The sequence below is a fragment of the Rhea pennata genome, chromosome 1, assembly GCF_028389875.1.
Source record: "Rhea pennata isolate bPtePen1 chromosome 1, bPtePen1.pri, whole genome shotgun sequence".
Lineage (NCBI taxonomy): Eukaryota > Metazoa > Chordata > Aves > Rheiformes > Rheidae > Rhea > Rhea pennata.
Genome location: NC_084663.1, coordinates 67,246,372 through 67,266,311, shown reverse-complemented (window position 1 = coordinate 67,266,311; position 19,940 = coordinate 67,246,372). Strand labels below are relative to the sequence as shown.

Sequence of the window (19,940 nt, the reverse complement as noted above, 5' to 3'; positions counted from 1 at the left end):
AGTCACATCATTTTGGTGGATTATTTATCTCCTCTTAGTACAGACTGCACACACTTAAGTGGGGCCCAACACGGGATCACTTCACATTTTCATTGAAAAGTGATGTTTGGAAGAAGACCACAGCAGCTGCAGAGCTTGCATGGAGGAAGGGGACATGCTTCAGCGTCACAAAGTAAACTGGAAGTTTACTTTCGCAGTCAGTAAGCATGGCATAATGGCAACAATATAACTAACCAAGATACTGGTAGGAAGCTTGAGGAACCATCCAAATGCAGCTAAGAACGCAAATTGAGAGAACTCTTAATAACCTCTCTCAGTTTGATAGGAATAGTTTAAAATTATTTTTGGCAGGGGAAGAAAGTTTTGACATATTACTGCAATCATTCATTTGTGAGCAACTAACTGCTTAAATCCCCCTCAGAAACCTCTGGGATTTTCATCTGCTGCTCTTCTTCTGTCTATACTAGATTGGATGGGAACACACCCAATAATAAACCTGTTCTATAGAACTCCTCTCTAGAACTGTGCTGAAAGCCAACTCTATAAAGCAAGCACTATCCTTTTAACACTGAGGCTTTGCAAGCAAACCTCTATGCCAGGTATTTGTTTCTGGTACTCCACACTCTTCCCACTTCTTTTAAGCTTGTTGCACAGCAACCTGCCTCTCAGTAATACAAGCTCTAACTCGCATAGAACTAAGAGTGTTCTTGCCATCATCAGACCAGGGCTCTACTAAACTCCGCTCTGCTGAGGCTAGAAACTTACTGGAAGAGTGGCCTTATTCCAGTTTAATCCACCAATCATTTGGAAAAGCTGAACTTCAGCTTTTTACAGCTTCAGAAAGGAGACAATTATTCTTTTCCTAGTGCCTGTATCAAGTGAGAACCCTAAAACTTGGAATGAAAAAAACAAATTTGCAGCACTAAACAATGTGACACACTATGTGACTGTGTATATTTTAAAGTTACCTCCTGCAACAATATACTACCATAAATGTCTGTGAAATTCACATTTTTTTTCTAAAAAATAATTAAAAACCTTAAAACAAATTTTGAAAAGTGAGGTTTACCTCAAGTTGACATTCACTTGAGGTGCAATAGGCACATTTTCCTCTTAGCATCCCTGAGGCCTCATACAAGTATTTTTACAACCTTCCAAGTAACATTTTGGAGGTGTAAAACGTAAGATGCCGTAAGAAAGAGTCGTAGTACAAATCCTGAGGACAAAAGGCTACCAAATTTCTTCAGAGAGCAGCATCTTCAAGAGACCTAACAGGCAAACAGACTCCCAGGAGAGGCTGCACCTTCCTTCCAAAGGAATGGCCCAGGGAAGGTCTGCGGTCCCCTGCCTGAATAAAACTAGACTTCTGATCAATGGATTTTACCTTTTTCAAGCACGCAGCCTTGCACCTGGGACAGCACCTGTGCTTTGGAATTTTTTTATTACTATTATTATTGTTGTTGTTGTTTACCTGTAGCTCGCACCAGGCGACTTCCACAGTGGTCTCTGTATCCAGTCCTTTATAGACAGTTTTGAAAGAGCCTCTTCCGATCTCGATGTCGAACTTCAGGAAGCGGCCATCCGGAGAGATGCCCACCGCCTTGGTCTCGAGCTCTTCGATGTCTTCCTGCTGCGTTCGCCGCTCCTCAAATTCCCGGCTGGCAGCTGACGTGCTGCCAGCGGTACTGGTGGGGGGCAGCGCGGTGGCCTCCTCCTCCTCCTCTTTGGGCAGCAGCGGGGCGGCATCCTTGGCGGCAGGGGGCTCCTGAGCAGCCCGTCCCTCGAGGGGCAGCGGGGCGGGCGGCGGCGGCGGCTGCAGCGAGGGGGCCTGGGCGGCGCCGGCAGCGGTGCCGGCGGCCCGGCTGGCACCGTCGGGCGGCGAGACGAGCGGCGCGGCGCTGCCTCCGGACACGGGGGCCGAGGGCGCGGCGGGCTGCAGGCTAGGCAGCTCCAAGGCGGTGGCGTTGGAGTCGCAGATCACGCTCCGGCGGAAGAAGCGGTGCTCGGTGGCCGCCGCTCCCCGGCTGTCCTTGTCCATGGTGTGGCGGCGGCGCCGGTACTCCTCGCTGCGGCCGCCGCTGCCCGCGCCGCCGCCGCCGGCCGCCGCGGCGCCGCCGTGGTGGGGGGCGGCGGCGGCTGCTCCCAGCTTCTCGCCGACGGAGCTGTCCGAGCTGGAGCCGTTCTTGGGCGGCGGCGGCGCCAGGAAGCGAGGGGCCGCGGGGCCGCTCTCCGCGGCGCCCCCCGACATCGCGCCGCGGCCAGGCGCTGCGAGGGCGAGGCGGGGCCGGCGCGGGCGAGGCAAAGCGCCGCTCACTGAGCGCCGAGCGCGCCGGGCCGCGGCGGCAGCGGCGGCGGAGCGGGGTCCCGAGGGCTCCTCACGGCGGAGCGGGGAGGCGGCTGCTGCTGGCGAGGCGGCTGGGCCGGCGGGGTGGGTCCCCGCCTAGCGTCCGCATCCATCCTGCAGCGGGCAGCCGCGCACCGGGGCCGACATGGAGCACCGGGAGCGGCGGCGGGCTGGCGGGCGGCAGGAGGCCGCCCGGCTCCCGGGAGGACCGAGGGGGTGGAGAGGGGGGGGGGGCGCGGAGGAAGCCGCCGCGCTCAGTCACCCGGAGGCCCGGGCAGGCCCGAGCCCCGGGCAGGGGGCAGGAAAGCGGCCGCGGGGGGCTCAGCCCCGCCTCGCAGCGGCGCCCATGGCGGCCGCGGCCTCCGCCTCTCCCGCGAGCTAAGCGGCCAGCGCCCGCGCCAGGCCGAGCCGCGCCGCGCCGCGCCGCCCCCGGCCGCCGCCGCTGCCTCGCACGGAGCCGGAAACCCTCCTGCGGCCCCCCGCCCGCCGCGCGGGGCTCAGCGCCGCTCCTCACCGGGGGCCGCCACAGGTGAGCCGAGTCCCGGAGGGGAGCGGAGCGAGAAGCGCCACCACCGCGGCCGGCCCGGAGACGTCTCCGCGCTAAATGGCGACGGGAGCCCGAAACCGACACACACGGAGGGCGGGAGGGAGGGGAGGGGAAGGAGGGGGGGGGGAGGGAGCGCGCCCCGCCGCGCACGCCCCCTTCCGCGCCCGCGCGCGCATGCGCGACCCGCAGAGCCGGCGGGGGCTCCCCCCGCTCCGCTCGCGTTCGCCGTCGCCGCCTGCGGGAGCTGGCAGCTCCCGTCGTGCCCCGCGGCGCGCGCGGCGCCTCACGGGACATGTAGTTCCCGCCTTGGCTGGCGGGGTTGTTGTTGGGGGGGGGGATGGCGCCTTGCCGTGCCCTCGAGCAGGGCCGGGCCGGGCCGGGCCGGGCGGCGGCGAGGCGGGCGAGGGCCCGCGGCTCGCAGGCGGCGGAGGGAAGGAGCCCCTCACCGCACCCCAGAGGCCGCGGGGCCCCGGGGGTGGCGTGCTGCAGTGGAGCGAGGCTAAGCGATGTCGGGGCTGCCCCCAGCTCTTGCTCCTTCAAAATGGGGAGGCCCCAGGGTGCGCAGCTCCCCTTCCTCCACCCTCCCTGCCTCCGCAGCGGGAGGCCTGGGCCAGGGGCTTGGGCGCCTTAGTGAGGCACGGCCAAAGGAGACACAAAACGCAATGAATGTGTTGTTCCCATGGCTTAGCTCCCCCAGTCCAAAGGAAAGCAGCTTTCTGTTGAGGAGTAAGTTTGGCATTTGCAGGCTGCAAGGACACAGGCCTGGGTCTTCAGCTGCTGCAAAATAACCGTAGACCTGAGAAAGCGCTGCGCTATTACAGTGGCGTTCTCCTTTCACATTTCCACTGGCAAATGGTGCTTGTAAACCTTGCACATGAAGCTGACTGACCAAATGTGAATAAATGCAAGGTGGTGGAACAACACATTCTTGTTTACGGGAAGTGGACGCAGCAGAATGCAAAAGAAAGTGTGGGAATAGGAAAGGCTAACAGCAAGGTGTGCCATGTAACCTATCTTAAATGTACTTAGTGTGTTTAGAAATAATTTACTTCATATTTTTAGTTGGCCTCCTCATTTTGCTTCTTTAAAATTATGGGCAAGGGTAACTCCATGTACATGTGTTCTGTATGAACAGGTTATTATGAATAGGGGCTTTTTGTCTCAGTTTAGGTCATCAGAACATCTATTACTTGAGCAAGCAATCTAAAATGCAAATAGCTGCTGTGTAAATGAGTGCTCTCGGTTTTTTAAAAGAAACATCCTTTACAGACTTTACCCCCAAGTGATCATTATCCTGTCACAATCTGAGTCATGACTTAGGTTACTGCAGCTGAATAAAGGATGTTCAACAGTCAGAAGGCCAGTAAGAGCCCACATGAACACTGACACGAATCAGGAACTTTCAGGTTAGCAAACCATTGGTACACACTAGTCATCTAGTTTATTTATATCATGTTCCTCTTTTGTATCAATATATCAAAACCAAGCACTTTCCTTCTTACGAGTGCAGTATTTTGAAGTCAATGGGAAGATACTGAAGGAGGAGTGAATGATTTGGTACCATGCCTTTTAGGCAACTGCAAATAAAAAAATATGTGAAAAAAAAAGAAGTTAGAAATTTCCCTGTGTGAATAATCTGTTCCTAACAGATGCACTGTCATTTCAAATATTTTTTAAAATGTTACTTTTAAACCAGCTGTTTAGAGGAAGTTGTGCATTGCATTACTGATATGGGGCCTGAACTCACTCTGCACAGTAGAACAAAAATGGCTCTTAGATCTACAACCCTCAGCTACACAATACCACCCAAGCAATTCTCACATACTCCTTTTTAATATATTATGTTTAATACCACACAGCAATTGAAACATCATTGTTTTCTGTGCATCTATGTACTTCTCTACGTACCAACAAAATGATGAGACCATCTTCATAAAAGGGGTGAAGCATACTTCACTGTACAGCTCTTGTGTAAAAACTTCACTGCTTTAAGCCTTCTAGAGCTTGCCTTCACTGCAAAAGTTAACTTGTGTTAGTATATTCTGTCTGCTACTTGAACTGCGTTGGCTTAAGTAAGAGACACTCTTTGACAGTGCTGAACTCAATGAAGTAATTTGATCAGCAGCAAAGAGTGACATGATCAAAACGGAACAACTCATAATTCAATCTGCCACATCCCCACTGCACTGTCAGTAGACCAGCAATAGACTATCGATGTCCTAAATACCAAGCAAGGTTCAGATTCATCTAACGCTTGGCTACAGGTTTTTGTGCATCTATCTAGACAACACAATGGAGATTCATCTGTGATATTAGCAGACGAATCGGCTTTCATACCCATACTTTATACAAGTAAGAGTAGTGGGGCACAGTAGTTGAGCTACAGCAAGTGCTGGCAACCAAGGCCCCATTGCCTACCCCAGGCCTGGTCTGTGCTGATGTACCTTCACTGCCGTTGCTGTCTTCTAGATCTACGTTAAAGTACAGATCTTCCATTCCCATTGCATTCCTCCATTGCCCACTGCATTTTTACTAACCTTTCGGATGAAATAAATAGCAAACCTGGGAGTAAACAGCAAACTTTACTCCAGCTTGATGCCATTTGTAACTTCATGAGCATACACCTAAAATAACACAGTGATAAATCAATCCTTGTGGTTTAAGCCTATACACTTAGGCGAATTCCACTTGCAGCATCAATAATCTTTTGCAGATGGCTCCTAAGACTGTGCCTAGCCATGTACCATATGATCTACTGCAAAAGGTACCTGGGCTGCGTGCAGACTGGCAACCACATCCCTGTGGTCTAAACGTGTGGTTTAGATGAGACCTCCTGTGTAGGCCATTCTTACTCAAGTGAATTTCACCCATTGTTCTTAAATATATTTTCCCCTAGTTAATTAAGCAAAATCTTTGTAAAAAAGACCTGAAACTCTTCTGTGCATAGCCACAGGGGACCTGAGGCAATCTCCTACTAAGAATTGTGGTAATTATGTAAAAAAGCACCACCCCAGTGTCTGATCCAGCACGTTCCTTAGTGCCCTTGAAATTCAACAGGGCTAGTCATCTGAGCACAACATTTTAAGTATGAGGTCCCTCACACCCAACTCTTCTCACCAGCACCTCTTCTGGGCAAAGACAGAAATAGCAATCATCTCTGCAGAAGAAAAAACGGAGCATCTGACCTGGAGGTGGGAATGATGGATTTTGTCTTCTTTGGCTCTGAAAAATAAAGTGGAATCATACTAGTAATTACATTTTATGTGGGTGCTGCTTTAATTTTGTCATTCTAAAAAAAGAATGTAATAAAGACTGTGGGTTTGCTTTCTCTTCAATTTGATTTCTTTTAATCTGTACAACTATGCTCAGGCTAAATGGAAAATTTCAGTATTGTTACAATATTTAATAAAGCATTAAAGTAAATTCTACGTGTATTCTGTGTTTAGAAACAAGTAATTAAAATAGCTTCAGTGCCAGAGTTCCTCAGCCAATTAAAAATATTTCTTTCTCCTGTTGCTGTGTAAGGAAATCCACAGAAATAAGGAGTCTGACTGTACTTGCAAAATTACAGGCAAAGAGACTTAAATGGTCTTTTGATTAAATCCGAAGAGCTGACACTTGAAATCATTGCAAAAATATCCTCCTTCTCTCAAGCCTCTTTTATTTAGAGTCATCTTGCTTGGAACAGTAATAGCTTAAAAAATAACTCTGAATGAAGTGTGATTTTGAGTTGACTGAATCAGAAACTTTTTATTCTGTTTTGCTTTCTGCAGTGAAATTTCATTCACTGTTGGCATTCATGACTGCCCATGTGACAAAGTATTAATGTGAAACAGCTATTTTTTCTTATGCAATACATTATGCAATACAAAAAGGCAATGCCATTACTTTGATGCATGTCATTTTATTCCATAACCTAAATGCCTTTCAAATAAAACTGTTCATCTAATTTTATTGCACATTACAAAGTTGCACCTACAGTGCCATATGAAGATATTGACAAACCCAATTTTCCTATGACAATTTCTTCTTTTTCCTTGATATTTTTCAAATCTACACTTCTGCTACAGTATTCATTTGTGTTTCTTAGTGATGGAAGTTAGTGAGACAAAGTGTTTCCTGACTGTAAGTTTGAAAAATGAGAGTATTTTTCTAGTGTTTTTTTCCCCCCTGAAAATTATATTCAGTAGGAAACTTGTTCCAATACCTTACGGTTCTTTTATTTTTTTCTCTTTAATAAGTTTTTGTACTTTCAAGTAGCTCTGGGAGTCAGGTAATACATGCTGAAATCATTAATTCTGAACTTTGGGGACATCTCTAGGGTCTATAAACAGATTTAAATCTTCAGGCTTTGTAGAAGCGGTAAGTGTTACACAACAAGTCCTTCCAAACCTTTTGAAAGCAGATAGTCTGTCCACAAGCAGAGATCATGGGAGCTGACAAAGAGCAGGAACTACAAACCTTGTTAGACTCAAAAGTAAACGTCCCTCTTTGAGCTCTCCTGGCTTTGAGTCTGCAAATGTTGCAGAAAGATAAGCTACACCAGCCAAATTGTATAAGAATGACTCAGTTCAGAGGTTATTATTTTATATGATTTTTCTTCTTTATTTGTTGAGAAAATGTCAACAATCCTGCCTGATAAAGCTGGGATATAGCATGTGCTTCTTCATCAGATTGAAGCTTACATTGCTGTTTCATCCTCCCTCATACTAGCTACTAGGATAGGAAGTATACCGCTTTTTCTTTCCCTTCTCTCACCTTTCTCACCATTCATTGAGCCACATTAACAAGTATATCCCAGCCATATGAAAGTAAACCATTCAGAGAACTAGTGCAAGTCTGCTATCTGTATTTTTAATGACCAAAAAACAATTTTCAGTCGTACTAGTAACCATCTTTAGTCTGGAGCTCATTGTAGGCTACATTGCTGACTCCCTGTTGTTTGTATCCAGTCAACTGTTATTAGCATATCTATTTATCTATTTATGCTCTCCAAGCATAATCTCTTCAGAGAAAGTCAAACAACAAGAACAAGATGAAAAGATATTTTTTAAAAAGCTCAGTAACTGTTCATGTGCTGTTTCAAACTGTAGCAGGCCATAATGGTGGGCACTGTGGCCAAATTCAATGCCATGCACTGTTGGAGGAGAGAAGAAAGGTTGATTGTTGCTCAGTTTGTTCTGTATGTCATCTTTAGATCTATTCTTGCGACATTTCCTTATATAACGTGTTTGTGAGGTAGTCTGATAGTGTTATGGAAGCATGGATTTTTGCTGAAACCAGCATTCTCTTCTCCCTTTCACTGTGCCTGTAGTGATTGCTTAGGATGTCTCATTTATTTTTTTCCCTCAGAGGCTTTAGGGAATTCTGTACTTCACAGCAGTGTCATAACACATCTAAAGCAAGCACAGAAGCAGGGGCACTGCTTTAATGAAGAGAAGCTGTTTGATGAAGGTGGATGGAGGAAAGTGTGAAAAAGTGATGATGCTGGGTTTCTAACTGAATCTGTTAGTGATGCTGTGGAGCATGCAACCTGTCTTGCTTGCCATTCACCAGTCACAAGCTGATGAAAATCAATTGCTCTCACAGCAGGCCCAGTCCTGCTCCCATCTGCATCAACATACGAAAATAAAATACTACTCACTTCAGTCAAAGCAGGAGTAGGCCCATAGTCTGGCGTAAAGAACCTCCTTATGCCCTTTAAAAGCATAGCCTTGGCCAAAGGCAAAGCCTTAGTCTATTTTTGCCTTATTTATCCTAGCTCCAATGCTGGAAGGTGCTTAGCATTTCTGAAAGTTACTGAACATTCCCAATGGATGCTGAGGGCTCTCCATGGCCACTGGTGGCAGGGAAAACAAGAGCACTCGGTCCCTCACAGTGGTGCTCAACACCTGACAGAATCGAGCCATTAATAAGGCAGGAGTCCTACAGAAAAAGTAGCATGTGGGTATTTGACTGAGAAGAGCAGTATAAATCTGTAGTGACCTCCTCAGATGACTCCTCCTCCTCTTCTCTTTGCAAAATACTTCGCATGCCATAGCCTGTACGAGGAGTAATCAACATGGTGTGCATGTTGCAAAACTGTGTGCGCAAGCTTTGCCCCTTGACTAGGTCAGTCAGTTCCTCTTGCTCTCTGTGGGGATCAGGAGTGAAGGCACACAGCTGAAACGTAACCCATTCTGGCAATCTACAGCTGATGAAGCACCTACACTAGTGGTTTGTCAGCAGAGAAAGTCTTTATTGATGATATGATCACACTGGTAGGAAATGTGACTTAAACAGTTCTTTACCTGAATGAGTTTCTGCTAGTACAAGTCATCTCTTGCACACATGCAAAGTTTTTGCACTTATGTAGTTTCAGTGGGCATTGCATTTTAATGAAAAATATCCAAAGTAAACAAGCTCTTGGGGACCACTGCCAGATGCCATAGGTCAAAGCAGCTCTCATCTTGCTCATATCTATGTCCAAGGCTGGGAAGAAAATCAAGGAACTGTAGCTACCTCACAGATAGCCCTAAATCTTTTGCTGCACTTGATCTCAGTGAAATGCTCCAAGGAACCTACTTCATGTCCATCAAAGTTCTTCTGAGGCTGATAAGTGTCTAAAAGCTGCAGGAGAGAAAGCACAGTGGAAAAGATGTCTGGGTAGGTTGAAAACTGGTATAAACTTGAAAAATTCTCAGTTGCCTTTGCACCCATGTGATACTGTCTGTCTTTATTACATGATACTACCTAGATGTGGACAGCCCTGACAGGACTCACAAATTGCTAATGACTAACACCATGACAAAACACTAGCCTCTCCAAAGTAATGAAGCACTCACAAACTCATCAAATAGCCTGAAATAAAGCAAAAATTGAAATTCATAGGCCAAAACATCTTGAGCTATGACAAAAATGTTTTAGAAGTATTTTCAGTGTGTGTGCAACACCCGTATTTTAATGTCTTTCTTTCAGAAACACCTTGTCCAATTCATCTCAACTCTGATATCAACTCAACGTTGTGCTGTTTTAATCCTGGAACCTTTGTTTCTAAAAATATTTTTGTTTCATACTCTTTTCTCCTGAAAAGCAATCTCCCCTTTCTTTCTTATGCCTCCTTCCAGAAACTATTAACTGCCACTGACAGCAGGAAAGCAAAGGTTGTGCCTTGTGGGGACACAAGCAACATCACGCTAAAGACCAGACTATGAAGTGCAGTAAGGAGGATGTCTTTCTGTTCAGATAACTCCTCGACTGCCTTAGATAGATGGGACAAAGCCTCAGGAACCAGATATATTTAGATACAGCCATGGCTTCAAAAGTTTCAGCTACACAAAGATTAAATAGACAGATTGTCTACAGCAACCCAGATATAGAGGGCAAATTATTAAAGCTTTTTGATGAGTCAGACTGATTCCTCTGATTCACCTCACCATCTTTTGGATGTGGTGCTTAACTTCTCATGGTGCCTGCAACCCAAACCACAAGCTGTTTATTCCCAGCACCTTCAGCCCCACTCAGTAGCCTCTCTAGCATGGCTGGAGCCTGGCACCAACTGTGCGGTGTCAGGATCTGATTCTGCAAATGCTTCAGTTGGCAAATAGCATTTGATCCCATGAACGGTCCCACTGACATTTTACATTGCACACAACAGTATGTGTACGAAGGGTCAGGCTCTTAGTGATTATGTTACAGGTACAACAAATAAGATTCACAACAATGCATGTCATGGAAATGCAAATCATTCTCGTCTCTCCTGAAGTATTAAAAATCCTGAAATCAAACATCAGTACCTAAAATTAGCTCCATTACTAAGTGACAGAGATTACACAACATTCATTACAGGGTTGCCAGAATTTTTAAGCAAAAAATCCCAGAGGGAAATATAGATCTGCTCATTAGGACTTCCAATATCACAGTGAGTAAATTACTTTTTTAAAAAAATCTTGAATCACAGGGAATGTATAATCTCAGGGGAGTTGAACAGTCTCTGAGCAGCTAACACTTCTGGCAGCAGCCCAAGATACTATGAGCCATGAATCACAGAAGTGTCTGAGTTTGTGTAAATTCAGTGCTCAGCATCTACAGGAGCTTTCCTCCAAACTCTAAAAAATCCCTAGCTGATGCTTTGTTTCTTTGCTCAAAATACAGACATCAGCTATGTTATCAGACATATCAGACATACGATTATTCCTTGAATCTGAACCTTTTGCAACCCATCGCTCCAGGAGTTATGTAACATATCTCACACAGTATATCACGTATTAACAGTCAATTATAACATAAAACCATCAAAAAAGAGAATAATGACAGTGCTGTGACAGTTTCTTGTTTATGGAGCCATTATTTACCTGCCTAAAGTTCTGTTTAAGTTTTACTACCACTATTATCATATTATTCAGGACTTGAAATGTGGTTATTTGGGAATTAACAATAGTCTATAAATATTTAAAACATTAAACTCCAGAGAGGGTTAATGTAATACAGGAAAGTAACATTATGACTACTGGGATCAATTGTGCAATGGAAAAATGGAAAAGTTTGACTATGTATGAATGTGGAATAATCTCCCAATAGGATGGAGCTGATACTGCATTACTTGACACCATTTCAGTGACAATCCCAAAACACCACTCAAAATCTAGTGCGTTAAAATATGTAAGATGAGAGACAAAATGGGAATATATATTAGAACATGGAACTGATTACTTACAGCAATTGCTATAAACAGAATCAATCACCCAGCTACTAACAGAGTAAGTTCATCATTGTCAGCAAATGGTATGGCTACAAATATTTTATTGAAAATTGGTTTATATCTCTTAATTTTTACGTCCCGAAAATGGGCACTTGCATGGTCAACCACCCCTCCTTTTTCAAAATAAAGACGTACACCCTCCGAGTGCCTGTAAAACTGGTAATGCCTGTACGCCACACCAGGGTGTTAAGCTGTTCATATCTTTTTATCAATGTTGCTGAGATCTTTGTATGGGAGAGAGAAGTAACCATCACTGCGGTGTGATTTCTGGTCTGCCTGTTATTGGCTCGGCTCACTCAGCTGGCTCGTTCAGAGTTTTCAAAAATGCAAGCTGACAGTGATATGCCTGAAATGTTGGACTCAGCAATTTTGGAAAGTATATTTAATTCAGTGTTTTGATTCCCTTTTCTTTCAAGTGTGCTTGGTAAGAATTAAATATTTTGCCTTAAAAATAAAAAAAGATCATATTTAGACAGACGCCTTCTATCTAAGTCTGGTACATGGCACTGTGGTACAGTCCCTTTGAGAGAGAGATGTGGGGTTTCTCTGAAATATAGCTGCTCTGTTTATTTCTGCAGAGGTGTATATTTTAGAAGCACATTAGTAAGACCCTGTTTAATTTATCCTCTCTCATATGGATTTTCATCCCTGTGAGCAATCAGAGTCCAAACGGTGTGTCCAGTGGTACCAATGCAGAGGCTGCACTTTTGCAGGGCAGTAGTCTTAGTCTAGACTTGTGAGATAGGGAATGCTAAAATCTTAACTTAAGCCTAACTACTTTTCTTTTGATTCTCCATTAAGCCCCCCTGAATTAAATAAAAAGATACCAAATATGGGAACTTTCCATGCTAAAACCTCTTTTACCACTCATAAATATACTCTATGTGGATTTCTGAAAACTTTATACTTGCTTGGGATCTGTAGATGTCCTGTACTAAAAGCTGCTTCCTTCCAAAGTGGCTCCTGTACGTACAGGATTTTGAGAGGACAAGCACAAAGCCCTTCAGAAAGAGATACAATATTCTTGGTGCTATAGCAAGAGATGGGGAGGAAGTTTGAATGCGTCTGGCCAAGAGGAAAGTAGCAGGAAGGCTGCTCTCAGGCTTTTGGAGCATTGGGAACGCAGAGGGAGCATGAAAGACTGAGACAGCAGGTGAAAAGAAAAAGATATTAAAACCCTCAACAAATCTTCTGTAGTGTTTTCAATTTTGACAGTGTGGTTTTCATAGCATGAATAAACAGCACCATTTTAATAACGGGTTTGACCCTGCATGGTGGAGGAGATATCTGTCAGAGGGGCAGGAAGATTGCCAAGGGCAGACCGCTGAGAATTCCCATGAAGTCGTGAGAAAGCAGCATGAAGAGCCTAGCTGAGCGCGAGTAACCCACGTGTCCGTCAGCACTGTCAGCCGAGAAGCTTCCAGTCCAGACTGCACCATTGTGTTCTTCACACTTGCCAAGGTGAAATTGCCACACCAGCCCGGTCAACCCAATCCCCTATCTCCATGCCCCTCGAGCAAATCACATAGTGTTCAGCTTGCTGAGCTATACAGTACCTCGCTCTTAGTCACCTACGGATTGTTTTCCTACCTGAGTCCCAGATTGCACAACAGATACAGTTATTGCTTACTTAATGTCTGTTATAAAATCTGTGACATCATTTTTTCCTCACGACTCTACAAGAGGAAATAGCATTTTATGTGAAATGCTGTGGTGAGTGTCAACAGGAGAGGTGTTTTAGAGGAGCTGAGGAGTATGCTGTCAGGAAAGTGTTTCCAGGCCTACCTTCCCTCCCACATCCAACTGTGTTGAAATAATCAAACGCTGTACCGCTTGTGCTTGGGAAGAGGATGACTAACAGCGGCTAATTAACTGCTCAATCTGTTGCCCTCAGCAGCCGCTGGGCTGATTCACACCCACTGGCACAGAGGGGCACAGTCTGCAGCATGGTGCTCTGGAGGCAAATTAATTCTCGGGGAGAGAGTCTTGGGAGACTGCAGCTGGGATGAGGACTCCACGTACGACAACCCTATTGTGGAGGCTGCTAGTGGCACATCTGTTGCCCCGGCTCTAATCCCTCTCTGATTCAGCCCTGTCCTGCCTGGTATACTGCCCATTTCATACTCTCTTCCGAGCAGAAAGGGGAAGGCAGCTACTGATTTCTTCCTACCTCATCTCTCTGCAGCAGAGACTGAACCTAGCTCAGTGGTGCTGGATATTAGTTTCTGCTTTACTCTCAGTTTGCTGCTGCAGTAGCAAAGACTTGGCAGAGGGCCTTCTGTATCGTATTTGATCTGTTGACACTTGCAGCAGTGCTGGATTCTAACACTGTAGGAGTTTCCGTCTGGAGAAATATGGTAGCCCTTCCTGCCTCTTCATTCCACTCCCTACGGAAAACCTCCTTCTTGTTTTCCCAAATTCTGGGCCAAATAAAATACACCAAAATAACACTGGAGACAGAGAAGGAATCTCTTGCCTCAAACTTGGCTTTTGAGCAACACAGGCAACCATTGCTTGTCTCACAAGTGCAGTAACGATGGTGGAATCCAGGCAGGGTTTCATCAGCAGGGACTGCATGTTCACCCAGGGCAGCCATGTAAAGAGACATCCCTCTTGTCTGTGGTGGCCAGAATGTCTACTTTTGCCTGATTTCATCCTAGGCTGAGTGCACAAAAATCAAGACATTTTACTTTTCAGCTGGTTAACTGTTAAAACTTTCTAGGAAAGAAAGAGTCAGTACATCTTGAACTATGGTGGAGCAGCTGCCTGCTGGCCCGCGTGCTATGACATTCCACGGATGCGCAGAGAAGAGGCAGGGAAGCCACAGTTTTATCAAAGCTGTTAGAAATCCCACCTCACTCTACAAGCTTCTCTTTACTCCAGGGATGATTTTGTGAGTGGTCACATAATTCTGTTTCGCTTGCGGAATTCGACATCTTCACCATCTAATACATGACGCAAAGGGTGGCATTCTACAGCATTGCTTGCCTGCCACAAAACAACCATTGCTATTCGGTCTGTGCAGAGCCCTGCTCTCTTCTAGGAAGTCTCTTGCTGGTGGGGGAGCTAGGCCCAGCACAGGGATACTACAGTGTCCTTTCTCACTTGCAGTTCCTCGGTGTCATTCCAGGCTCAAACCATTATGTCATCTCACCATCAAATAGGTTGGGATTTTGCCCAGAGCTGATGATGTAGCATAGTACTGTTCTCTAGGAAGTAAGATAAGCCTTATTATCAAGCTTCTTTTATCACTGTCTAGCCTGGGCCATTTTTAACGTAAATGTATCAGACTCCCCTACAGATTAATGGTGCAGTCCCTTTGAGAGAGACATATGGGGTTTCTCTAAAATACAGCTTCTCTGTTTATTTCTGCTGAGGTGTGTATTTGAAAAGCACATTAGTAAGACCCTGTTTAATTTACCCTCTCTCATATGGATTTTCATCCCTGTGAGCAATCAAAGTCAAAACAATGTGTCCAGTGGTAATGAATGGCCATGTACTGTGTGCTGTAATTTTAGCTCTTTTTAGGGAGTTTTAATCTCTTCGTAATCTCCATCTGTCTCCTGTTCTAACAAAGGCCATATACCTATACATATACCGGTTAGATGGGACAGGATGTGTCTAAAGTATAACTGTTCATCTGAGGAGATTGTCATTTCAGATACAGGCTGTGAAGAATGGTGTTACAACCAGTACTAGGCACTTCTAGGACACAAAAGCCAGAAGGGCTCATCAACAGAGTATACCTGGACAGTCTAACCTGAGATGTAGGATTGCATCTATTCTTTCACTCCTATGTCTTATCCTTAAGTATTTGAACCACATTGGAATTGTAAAGGTGTTCAAAATCTGAACAAAATCCTGAGAACACCCTTCTGCAATTTACCTCCATCGCTAAATAGGTGTTGTCAAGGCAGCTAGTACAGGCAGCAATTTAAACCAGATACAGTTCTCAGCCTCCATGTTCTCCTCTGCTCTCACCCTTTCCTCTACTCATCTGTTACTGGTGGATTGTTTTCAGTAGATACGAATTGCTTGTAAAAATGTACATATAAAATTTGTGATCTCAGGAAGAAGTTCTTCCCATGATTCAACAGCCTCTCAGTGGTACCATTATTTGGCAGGTCTCCAAGAGACAACTTTGTGCCACTTGCTAGATTTTTCCATACTTGACTATATTGTGGTCTTACCTTTTTACAGAAACATTCAAATGCTGATCATGAGACCCTTACTCATGAAGTCACTTAGCTTCAATGACAACAACTACACCACAGCAATTCACAGAAACTGTCTTTGTTTACAGAAACTTCAGGTTAACAATCACATGAATGTTCATGTGATCGTTGGTCAAACAGTAAGAAAAGTGCAGTTTAAAAAACAAACAAATAATTAGTAAAATGCCCAGGGAGTCCAGCACAAGTTCTCCTTTCCTCCTATACAAGTTTTCCTTTTCTTATATAACTTTCCCCAATGAACTGCAGTTTTCCTCTGCTAAGTCCTGAAAACAGTTTTGCTGTGTTTTTTCATTTTTCCTTTCAGATGCTATGGCTGAGATTTTTCGCTTTTTGCTTCTTTTCATCACAGTCCTGTGCTCTTTTGCTCAGCTCTTCCTGGTTAACTAGTTGCATTATCCACCTCTGTCTGACTTTTCGTTCTGCCACTCCACCTTGCATGTCATCGCCACCTTCGTCTCCTCTGAGCTTGCGAAGCTTCTGTCAGTGGAGGTCTTTAAGAACAGTTTAGACACACACTTACCAGAAATAGCATAAGTGTAGTTGATTCTGCCTTCAGGCAGGGAACTAATTAAAGGACTTACTGAGGTCCCTTCCAGACTTGTATCTTTCTGATTCGATTATCCTCTGCATTAGTGGGAGAGCAGTAATGGAGCCATACTTCTTGGCACAAATTTTCCAAGTGATTGCTATCTTTCACTCAGGCTTTCAGCTGGAGCTCCCCTTTTTGCTGTTTGCAGGGTAGCACGGGCTGCAGCTAGTGCGAGGGCTCAGGCTTGCTATTTCAGCTTCAGCAATGATTTAAACATCTGAGCTTCCTCTCTCCATAAAGTTATTGACTGACTTTCATTTTCAGTCATTCAACATTTTCAAAGTACATAACAGTAGATACTTCTCTTATTTTAATAAGGGTCTTTCTCTGGAACTTCCCTGTTAGTCAACAGCTATTCCATCCTGCTCTTATTTTAGATCTTTTGAGGCAAAGATAACTGCTGTAGACTAAAGCCATGCAAACTTACAGAGATCAATTGGACAGCAGATATGTGATTGAGAAGAGTTTCATTCTTTTTCTTGTAATGAAAAAGTTCTCTTTGTCGTGCAATTTTAACAATAGCTGTCTTTGTTTTTCCTGGTAATTCTGCAGGAAGAATACAACACTGCACAATACACTCTGTACTACTCTCTAACTACTCTTCCAATCAGGGACCAGACTGTCAGGTGTATTTACAGAATATGCCATTTACAGTATTCAAGTCTTCCAAAATTCTTTTTTCTTTTATATTAAATTCCTTGGTAAATGGGTTTATAAAGACTAAAAATTTGCTTTCCTGCACATAAAAACATTCCAGAATGAATACTACATTATATCCATCCAGCTGCAAATTTATGGGTTATGGGCAATTAGCTTATTATACTTCCCCTTAAACCTGATGCCATCCCATAATCTTAGAGCGTTAAGTATAAAGGCATCCATTAACTTCCTTATACTTTGGGTCAACCTGCAAAAATAGCTTAGTGTTCCAGGATTCTTCTCAATAGGGTTACTCATTATCAGCTATCAACTATTGTGCTAACAGTTCCACACTGAGTACAAAAAGAAGCAAAAGGGTTTGCCAGCAGTTTTTTGTTATTTTAAATACTCTGCACTGAACTTACATCAATATTGTTATTGGTGTACTTAAAATAATAGTAAAAAGAATAGAAGACTGGAAAAAAAGGTGAGGTGAGTAGGGAGGAATAGGAAATGCCGATGCTGCTGGAAAAACATTTTTTTAAACAAAAACAGCCTGTCACTGAGGCAGGTTTTATGACAAGCAGCATTGACTTTTACAGAGATATTCCTAATTTGAGCTGAGAAGAGAACAAAGGTTTTATAAGGTAGAAAAGAATTAAAGTAAATTTAGAAAGTTCAAACAAAAGGGATATTTGAAGCAATCAGGAGAAGTTTTCAGAACTCTGGTACAGAGCATACCAGGCTCAAGAGGCTTCCAGTCTTGTGTAACTTCTGAAGTAAATCTGTGCAGCTCACTGTGCAAGGAACTCACAGACGCTATTTTCAAAACTGAAGATCTGTCTAGATTATGGTTTCCTTAGAAAGTTAGGGTTGTCCTTGTGCTGTTAGCTAATATTTATTCACCTTTAGAGTACAACTTGCTGGGTACTAGTGAGTTAGTGCATTTCTTTTTTTCTTTTTTTCTGTTCCTTGAAAGTGCTTCTTTCTGCTAACCTTTAGTTTGAGACAAAACCTGTAAGTGTAAAGAGGGAATCTGTATGTGTAAAATGTGATTATTTCTTTGAAAAAATGTGCTCTATTTTATAACTTTGTATTCCTTTTCTCCAGTTCAATTCTCACAGAATCACAGAATGGGTGAGGCTGGAAGGGACCTCTTCTGGAGATCAGCTAGTCCGACCTCCGTGCTCAAGCAGGGTCACCTAGAGCGTGTTAGACAGGGTTGCATCCAGGCGGGCCTTGAAGATCTCCAGAGAAGGAGACTCCCCAACCTCTCTGGGCAACCTGGTCCAGTGCTCCGTCACTCTCACAGGGAAGAAATTCCCCCTCATGGTCAGGCGGAACTTCCTGTGCTTCAGTTTCTGCCCACTGCCTCTTGTCCTGTCACAAGGGACAACTGAAAAGAGTTTGTCCCTGTCCCCTTGACACCCTCCCTTCAGGTACTTGTACACATTGATAAGATCTCCCCTCAGGCTTCTCTTCCCCAGGCTGAAGAGGCCCAGCTCTCGCAGCCGCTCCTCATAGGGCAGATGCTCCAGCCCTCTGATCATCTTCATAGCCCTACACTGGACTCTCTCCAGTAGCTCCATGTCTCTCTTGTACTGGGGAACCCAGAACTGGACAGTACTCTAGATGAGGCCTCCCCAGGGCTGAGTAGAGGGGCAGGATCACCTCCCTCGACCTGCTGGCAACACTCTTCCTAATGCACCCCAGGAGACCATTGGCCTTCTTGGCCACAAAGGCACATTGCTGGATCATGGTTAACTTTTTGTCCAACTTGTTATTTTTAGTTGCTGTTATTATCCATTGAATCTCCGTCATGCTAAGATACAGGAGCACCTCAGATATATAGATATGGGTAGGGAGGAACAAAAACAAAACAAGACCAAAAATCCTGTGGTGTGAATGGAATTTCTTTTTTTCTCCTCATCACTTTTGAAGAAAAGCTAAATCATTGTCACATGCTGCTTCACACCTGAGACAACATAGAGGAAGCTGCTCATGCCAGGAGAATCCTTCTCTGTCTCCCAGGGCTGCTGATAGCAACATGATTCTCTTCTGGATAGTAAATCTCTCTTCATATCTGCTGCAAGGCTATTGAAAGATAAAAGGCAACTTCCTTTTTTTTTGGTCTGGGGCTAGTAGAAGGACACATTGTCCCTCTCCCCCAGGTGCTGCTCATAGCAGGGCATGCTGGCCTCTCTAAGAAGCTGGCAGCACAGCTGGTCCAGCTCCCTAATGAAAAATGCACAGGTGCTGGGAATCTGCCTGAGGGTATGGTTCCCAGATGAAAGATGCAAATAAGGAGGAGTAGATGTGATAGTTCAGAAAGGGATGGATGCAGAGACTAGTCTAGCACAAAGGCAACTCTTTCCCTAGGGTATCTGCTGGGCACTTCTGCCTGGGCTGAAGGATGACAGGGATTTTTCTTATTTGATGAGCTGAATTGTTCCTTTCCTTTGATTCCTTATGGAAAAAAGCTTAAACTGAGACACATCAGTGTACCATTCTGAATAATTCTATAGTATTCATTATCATAAGCTGTCAGGAGGCAAAACCAGCCTGTGATGGTAAAGAGCAGGGACCTATCTGTATCGACTTCACTGCATCCAAGCTGCTTGTTAGACTATTCCACTTTCTTCCCTCCCTTTTCTCCTTACTGCCTGAGGAATGCCTGCTGCCAGCAGCCTTCAGTGGTGACCAAAAGCATATGGCTGTGGTGCTTCAAAGCAGGGAGCAGATACTGAAAGCTCAGAGCCTATGTCTGCGGGTAACCAGAGTAAAATACCAGTTTCCAGGGAAGCTGCGTTCACTCAGATGGCTGGTGCTGTCTTGACAGGGAAACT

General features: G+C 44.8%; 1 protein-coding gene and 1 long non-coding RNA gene across 2 annotated transcripts in view; both read right to left on the bottom strand.

Moving 5' to 3' along the window:
* WNK1 (WNK lysine deficient protein kinase 1) overlaps window positions 1-2,262 on the bottom strand; it is a 108,366-nt gene extending 106,104 nt beyond the window's left edge. Inside the window, 1 exon segment of the mRNA XM_062590504.1 lies at window positions 1,472-2,262. Coding sequence (XP_062446488.1) covers window positions 1,472-2,248 — 777 coding nt within the window. The 5' untranslated portion in view covers window positions 2,249-2,262.
* Window positions 2,263-4,883: 2,621 nt separating this feature from the next.
* The window catches only part of LOC134137345 (uncharacterized), a 53,781-nt gene continuing 38,724 nt past the window's right edge, over window positions 4,884-19,940 (bottom strand). The window contains exons 3-5 of the long non-coding RNA XR_009957670.1: window positions 6,009-6,113; window positions 5,454-5,515; window positions 4,884-4,904 (exon numbers count right to left, since the gene is read on the bottom strand). This is a non-coding gene — a long non-coding RNA (uncharacterized LOC134137345). The remainder of the gene's footprint in view (window positions 4,905-5,453; window positions 5,516-6,008; window positions 6,114-19,940) is intronic.